General features: G+C 34.0%; 1 protein-coding gene across 1 annotated transcript in view; it reads right to left on the bottom strand.

Annotated features, from left to right (window-relative positions):
- The window catches only part of LOC123241950 (SPHK1 interactor, AKAP domain containing), a 126,461-nt gene extending 123,954 nt beyond the window's left edge, over positions 1-2,507 (bottom strand). Inside the window, exon 1 of the mRNA XM_044669451.1 lies at positions 2,343-2,507. Within this exon, the coding sequence (XP_044525386.1) occupies positions 2,343-2,507 (165 nt within the window). The remainder of the gene's footprint in view (positions 1-2,342) is intronic.
- Positions 2,508-8,255: the final 5,748 nt, after the last annotated feature.

The following is an 8,255-nucleotide window of genomic DNA, read 5'->3' on the forward strand; positions in this document are numbered from 1 at the left end:
CTATTCCTGCCAGCTTTGTGCCATTTGCATATATCCAAGGAGTGGGATCCTCTAATGGAGTCCTCTTACCACATCGACCTTGAACCCTTAACAACTATTCTTGGGTCTGGGCATCTAGCCAGACTTGAACCCATCTGATTGTACTAGCATGTAATTCTTATCCTTCAATTTTCTTCACAAGAATATTATGAAATTCTGTTATGGAGAGTTTTGCTAAAACTTAGGTTATTTAATTCCCAGAATTCTCAACATTTATTAGTTTAGTGATCTTGTAAAACAAAAAGAAATCTAATCTGTGGTTAGACATACTAACCACATCCACACATGCAAATGCTTTTGCATAAACTTTTGCCATACTTACTAGCCTTTGCCTTCTTTTGGCTGAATTTTCACTCATCCTTCAAAGTACAACAGCCAAGCCAAGCAATGTTTCATCTGACCACTTGCTCTAAATGATGTTAGTTTCCCGATGCTTCAAAGTGACCAGATTGGATAAGATGAGCTCTAAGATCCCAGTCAGTTCTCACATTCTTTGGTCATAACCTCTCCCATCTCTAAGCTAATAGTACTTCTTGTCTGTGTTGTCATTTGGTATTTAATCTTATAATGTCCTATGGCATCTCTTATACAGTCATCCTCTAAGTGTTATTTAACTTTTCATGTATTATCACATCACCTTTCAGTGATGGCTGTTAAAACTTTTCTACTTTATTGTAAGCTCAAAGCCCCTACAAAAGTGTGACATATACTTAATAAATATTAGTTACATGGATAATAACTGACACTAACAACAATGTAAAGCTGATATAATTCTTATGTACATTATTTCATTTGAGTCCCATAGTAACCATATGTTGTAGATCCTATAAATATTTTGATGCTCATATTGCAAATTAAGAAATAGAGGCATAAAGAGCTTAAGTGACTTGGTCATAGGTAAATTATAAGAAGCAAAATTTGAACCCAGGCCCCCATAACTTCAAGAAAATCCAATCCTTTATCTATTGTGCCATTCTGCTTCTTTTATAAGGAAAAACAAAAGAGCAATGGTAATAATAAATGTAGTGAAATTACAAATTACCCTGCTTGTGTATAACAGGTGGGAGAGTGAACCAGTATTAGAAAATGTTGACATTGTTATATATCCCATGGTTTTATGTTTGTAATTATTGTAAAAACCACATTTTAGATCCTATGCCAGGGAGGAAAAACCAAGTCTAATTTATGATTGAGGGAAACAAAACTGTACCTTGTGCCATGTTACAAACTCTTAATAAACCATCTGAAAACTGCAATCCACTGTAGCCAGAGGTTTCAAACCATAGAGGCAATCAAGAAGCCTAGAACAATCCGGGAACAAATCACTGTGTCTAGGGCTCAGTTTTGTTGTTTGGTCCAATAGTAATGTCTAATTCTCAACATCTAACTCATTTGGGATTTTCTTGGCAAAGATACTGGAGTGGTTTGCCATTTCCTTCTCCAGCTCATTTTAGAGATGAGGAAACTGAGATAAACAGGGTTAGGTGACTTGCTCAGAGTCATTCAGTTAGTGTGAACTCAGATCCTCCTGACTCCGGGACCACTTTGCTTCCTTGGGGCTCAGTTTGCATAAATATAAAATGGTGAGGTTGGATGAGAGAATCTCCAACTTCCTTTGTCCTTTTAACATTCTATGATTTGAACATTCAGTTGGTACCAGAGTGAATCTCTGAAGTAAAATCAGGATTATGAAAGGCTGAGATGATGATGAGGAAGTACATGTCAGGTATGGGGGAATGATATGTGCAAATATTTGGAGTTCAGACATGATAACATTCATAGAGAATCCATCTGTATTAGGCAGGACCTTTATGAAAGATGTTTATATATTAGAATCATAGAGGAGGGGAAAATATGGAAGGATTGTGATCCATTTCAGATCTATCAAAGCGTTACTTCAATTAACAAATATCTTTCAAGTATCTATTAGGTAGAAGAGATGAAGGAGAATATCTGCCAAATGGAGTAAGAATGTAATACAGGCAATGTCAGCTTCTCTGTAGTCTTAGTCAAAGTAAAAAAAAAAAAAACATTGAAAGGAGATTATCCTAGCTATTGCATAGGCTGTGAATGAGATGCTATCTTACTATATTGACCATTTTTTAAAAAATGGTAAACCACTGTAGAGAGAAGATTTATGGTTTAGAAATTCAGAAAAATGATTAAATTTCTAGATGATTACCAATCTTGTTTCCTTTCTCCCATCTACCTCATTTAAATAAAGTCATATGAGATAAAGGATATGACAGGTAGGCTGCCAAACCCTCCTTCTGAGGTGAAAGTAAGGATTAAAAAGAGATTACCTTCTTACAGGCTGTGACTGAGCTCCCCAAACTGCTTCCCGAACTTTCTGTGCCACTGCACTGTTGCTCAGAAACTTCACACATTAGCGAGGATTCAAAGTTGCTGGTAATGATGCAAGGGCCCGCAAAATATAGAAAAAAAATGTTCCAGTAAGTTACAGACATTCACAGGAATGGTGAAGAAATGACAAAACAAAACAAAACATTGACAATTTGTTAGAAATGGCCGTCTCTTCTAGATTGCATCAAACCCTTAAAATTCATTGCTGGCATGAGCATTTCCTTGTTTAGCTCAGCTTTCCTAATTTGTAGACTCATCGTGAACTGTCCCATTGTTTATAGGAAATTGCAGTGTTATCTATGCCTTCAGCAGACTATAATGCTTAGATGGACAGAATCACATCTGCTTGCCTTTATATTCTTAAGATAGCAGTTGTACAAGAATTCTTAACTTTTTTTTTTTTACATTATTGACCACCCCACTCCCTACTCCAGCATTCTTGTGAAGTCTATGACTCCCTTCTTAGGAAAATATTTTTAAATGCAATACAAAAAACCCCAGAGAATTACAAAGAAAAGCAATTATATCAGACTTCAATCATCCATTATTTTATTTTTTAAAAATTTATTTTTATTTTCATGCAAAACACAATTCCATATTTACCCCTGTTATAAGAACACAATCCCTACAAAACCAAAACCACAAAATAAAACCATAAATACATTGACATGAAAGATAGTATGATTTATCACAATATTAAAATACCAATTGATGGGTTTCAGATTAAGAACTTTTTTCCTAGACTCATAGACTATCAGACTTTTCAGATGAGTTAAATCCTCTCATTTTTCAGAATAGGAATCTGAAGTCCAGAAAGATGGCATGATGTAGTGATCCCTCACCTATTGTGGGAATTTTATGTTCCAGAAACCCCCAGGATGGGTGAAAATCCATGAAGTAGCAGCATTATATTTATTTTATTATTTATATTTTAAGGCTTTATAAAACTTTCCCACTCTCCTATAAACCTTTTCCACACTCTTTATAAACACTGAGACAATTGGTGCCCAGGATTCAGAACACAGCATTGTGGCTGGTCCTGCAATATAGCTAAAACTCTATGATACAGAATTATATATATATATTTTTTAAAAACTCGCGATACAGTGAAGCTACAATAAGTGAACCATGATATAACAAGGATGACTATATGTCTAAATAATTAATAACTCAATTCTTTATTGTGTCCTGCTTTGAAATGTCATAAGAAAGACACCTGATATATATATGAATATATATATATACATATATATATTTGCACAATTGTCTAGAAACATGAGTGTATATATTGTAGAACAAGGTCTATTTCATGCATAAATTGGGCTAGATGATTTCTGAGGTTCCTCCCAAGTTTAAGAATTTTCAGTTCTATGGCTCTGATCTTCAAAACTAGGCACTTTGATAAACATAAGACCTTAATGGCATTGTTTATAAATAATATTTTGAAATTAAAAATAATTAAAAATCAAAGACTACAAATTTATGTGGTAGAATTTAAAAGTAATTAAATTTAACATCTAAAAACCAGTTTTAATGTGTCTATTTTCCTAAAGCTCCTTTGACATTTATTATTTTATTCTATTTCTATCAGCTTTGCCAATCTAGTAAATCTGAGGCAGGAACTAAGAGTTACTTCAATATTTATTTCTCTAATTAGTAGTGATTTGGAGCATTTTTGTAATACATAGTAGATACTTTTGATCTCTTGAGAATTTCCTTTTCATATCCTTTGACTATCAATTGGGGAATGATTCATAGTCTTATAAATAGGTAAAATGTATAAATATGGAAATGAGATCTTTATCAGAGAAACTTACTGCCAAGATTTTCCCTTTTTTCTCCCTCTTTCTCTTATGATCTCACCTGCATTGGTTTTGTTTAGGCAAATACTTTTTAATTTTATGTAAGCAAAATAATATATTTTTCTTCTATGGATCTTTTATCCCTTGTTTAGTCACAAACTCTTCCTCTATTTGTAGATCTGCAAAGTTAATGTTGCCTTGGTCTTCTAATCTGTTTTTGATATGACCTATTATTCTTAGGTCAGATATCAATTTGGAGCTTAGTTTGGTTTGTGATGTGAGGTGTTAGTCTAAACCAGTGGTTCCCAAATTTTTTTGGCATACCGCCCCCTTTCCAGAAAAAATATTACTCAGCCCCCTGGAAATTAATTTTTAAAAAAATTTCAATAGCAATTAATAGGAAAGATAAATGCACCTGTGGCCATCACCGCTCTCCTGGATTGCTACAGCACCTAACAGGGGGAGGTAGCGCCCATTTTGGGAATCACTGGTCTAAACCTAATTTTTGTCAATCTGCTTTCCAATTTCCCAACAATTTTTGTTTGTACAATTCTTCTGGAAAGTAATTTATCACCCGGCCCCAAAAGTTATGAAATACTTCCTACATACATACATACACACATATACAGCTATCTATCTATCTATCCATCTATCCATCTATCTAACTAAATGTCAGCTTTCTTTGTGGTGAAAAAGAACTTGAACCTAAGGAGATGGCCATCAACTGGGGAATGGCTAAAGAAATGATGGTATATGAATAAAATGGTTTATATATTTATTAGAAATGATGAAGAGGATGATTTCAGAAAAACCTGGGAATACTTATATCAACTGACATAAAGTAAAGAGAAGTAGGTGAAGATTTTATACAATAGAAATATTTGTGTAAAATATTTATATAATTTATAGAAAACACTTTTATAAAAATGAATGATGTTGAGGGACTTAAGAACTCTGATCAATGTAATGATCAACTGTGCATCCAAGGAAAAAATGATAAAACAATGCTATCTATCTCTTGAAAGAGGTAAATGGCATATATATATATATAAATGAAACATACATTTTTAACATGGCCAATATAAGAATTTGTTTTATTTGGCTAGTATATATGTTCGAAAAGTAAAATACTCTTCCAGACCTTTAATTCTATTTGGATAGCAGTCATTTTTTTCCTAATCAAGATATATGAAAATACACCAAGTGATATTCAAGTCCTCTTGTAACTTTATATCTAATTCTGAACATATCATTACAACTTTTCCTGAAAAAAAAACAAACCAACCATCCAGAAAAATATTTCATATGAATCATGCATTTTAATTAATTTATCTCAAAAATAGCATTTCTGTGGCTGAGTTATTAAATATTACTTGTAAATTTTGTTTTAATTCAAAAGGTCATGAGTCAAATAATTAAATAAACATGAACTTTTCCTATTAAACAGTTAAACCAGTGCCAACTTATGATAGTACTCACTGTTATTTTTAATTATAGATATACATATATGGTATCCTTTCTACATTATGGTGTTTAGAGGCACAGCACATCCACAATCTGGAAAATCTGTGTAAAATTTTTTGGCCCTCCCTTTATACCAGAGAATTCTGAATTTTTTTCTTTTAGGTACTGTTTATACTACCTTATTGTAAAATGTGAATTAAGTGTTTGGTCAGAGTCAGTGTTAAAATATCTCTATATTTCTAGTCTTTATTGGTTTTTTCATTCCTTTCACAAACTCTAACTTTGTACTTATTTTAACTTTAAAAAAGGAACTTTTGTATATTTAGGGTATCAAAAGATAAAATATGTTTATATTATACATTACTATACAAATAATTTATTTATTTCTGAGTTTCTAAGCTCTTTATGTTGTCTATTGGCTTTCAAATGTCATCTGTGGCTTCTATAGAACTCCCCCACCCAAATTCCTATTTAATGCCAACCTGAAACCAGGATGGGGAAAATCATGATGTGGAAGGGATATCTGTAAAAGCACATGCACACAAACACACACATATGTATTTATTTATATATAGTTATACATATTAAATCTATACATTTGCATGTACACATAATTATAAGTATGCATTTTATGTGTATGTATATATAATACCTAATTATGTACATATATACATGTTTTGAGGCAATATGGCAGAATGGATAGGGAACTGTCTTTGAAACCAGAAAGGTTGGGATTTTTGTCTGTCATAGATATGATCTAAGTCATCCCGGCTAACTCACTTAACTTTTCAGTGCTTGAGGAAACTCTAAAACTATAATTTGCAGAGTATATATTGACCTACATGGATAGAGGAAGTTTCTTAACCTGGGAGTTTCCAATACCAATGAAATCAAAGTCTTAGACCAAATTAAAATTAAAATTTGATGGCAATATTTATAATGAATGACTATTGGAGGATATTAGGCAAGCAGCTAACCAGTTCAGACAAAAATCCTGCTCTGGATAATTTAGTCAAAAATAAATTTTAAAAATTAAATCTGAACAAAAGATGATATTTGCTTCCCATGATACCTGGTACCTATTTGATGCTTAATAAGTGCTTGTTAACACTATAGATTAAGGCCATATTAATTCAAGTCATATCACCAGTTTTATCTTTTAGATACAGTAACATTATGTGGAGAGCGTTTGTAAATCCAACTCTAGTCTTCTGTTGATTCAACTTGTTTTTGATTTCTCTTTTAGTGATAACAACAAATGCCCAGGAAGTATTTTAGCATTTGATATGAGCCAGATATAAAGAGATAGTTCCCTCAAAGTTTCCCTACTTCCACTCTCCAAATTCTATTTCTAAATAAGGAATACAATCTGTAAAGCTAAGCTATTATTCTGATTTCTTCTTGAATCTGAACAGCATTCCAGATTCCTGTCATGAGCTACTTTATGTTGAATAAGTTACTTCTCTGAACCTTTGTTTCTTCTTCAACAAAAGGAGTTGATTTTAGAATCACAGATTTAGAGATGGAAGAGACTTCATACATCTAGCAGAATGTTCTCCACTTCATAGATGAGAAGACGAAGACCCAAAGAATATAAATGCTCCACAATTATACAGGTGGGTGGCACACTCAATTTTAATGAGGTTCTCCAAACCCAGAACTTCTATATGGGTTCTGTAACATATTGGAGGTTCTGAATGTAGCTAATTTAAAATAGAAGGTAATACCCAACCGTGCCCAGGGACCTTATGGAGAACACATTATTTTGGGGAATACCATAGGGAAACTGGGGGTGGGGGTTGGGGGGGAAGAACAGAATGCTTGCAAATCTTGAAAGTCCCTTCCAATTCTAAAGCTATGATTCTGCCATTCCTTTCGACATGACTTAGTGTCATAGCCTTCCCCTCCCTCTGACTTCTGTCCACAAACAGAAAGGGTATCCATTACTGAATGCAAACAGATTTGGGTTTCTCTGTAAGTGGCCAAAATAAAAGATTATTTCATTTTGAAATAATATAGGCCACGAGCCAAGGGAAGGCAGCATTAGTCTCTGCAGGAGGCAGGGTCCTGTTGTGTGTAGGAGGGTCAGGGTAATTGGCCATATGCTAAAATCACCATCGTGTCCTATCACTAGAGAGTCCTAATGTGACCCCAGGTGGGCTGATGGATCCTTTTCATCACACGTAATCCCAGGACATATGTTGATTGTATTATGTTTCCCCTTTATCTTTTACTGAGCCAAACATCAAATATAAGCAGCAATCTGGACAGGGGAAATGACCGAGTGGAGAGCTTAGCTGGAGGTATCCGGCTCCCAGTGGCCTCACAAAGCAGAGGAACAGAACACCACCATACACTAGCCCTGGCTGTACCTGGGCATATTGCTACTCGCTCACTTCCCTCTGCATCCATCTACCACCGTCCATGCTAGGAGGAAGCCTAAATAACAACAGAAAGGACAGGCTCAATTATAAATCCAAGTTCAAAAATAGAAGCCATTTAAAGTCACCAGCAATGGATTGGAAGTAACTTTGAATAATGCCTGATTTCCAAAATCATATGGTGAAAAGATGGGTCTCTAACCGA

The sequence above is a fragment of the Gracilinanus agilis genome, chromosome 3, assembly GCF_016433145.1.
Source record: "Gracilinanus agilis isolate LMUSP501 chromosome 3, AgileGrace, whole genome shotgun sequence".
NCBI classification, from domain to species: domain Eukaryota; kingdom Metazoa; phylum Chordata; class Mammalia; order Didelphimorphia; family Didelphidae; genus Gracilinanus; species Gracilinanus agilis.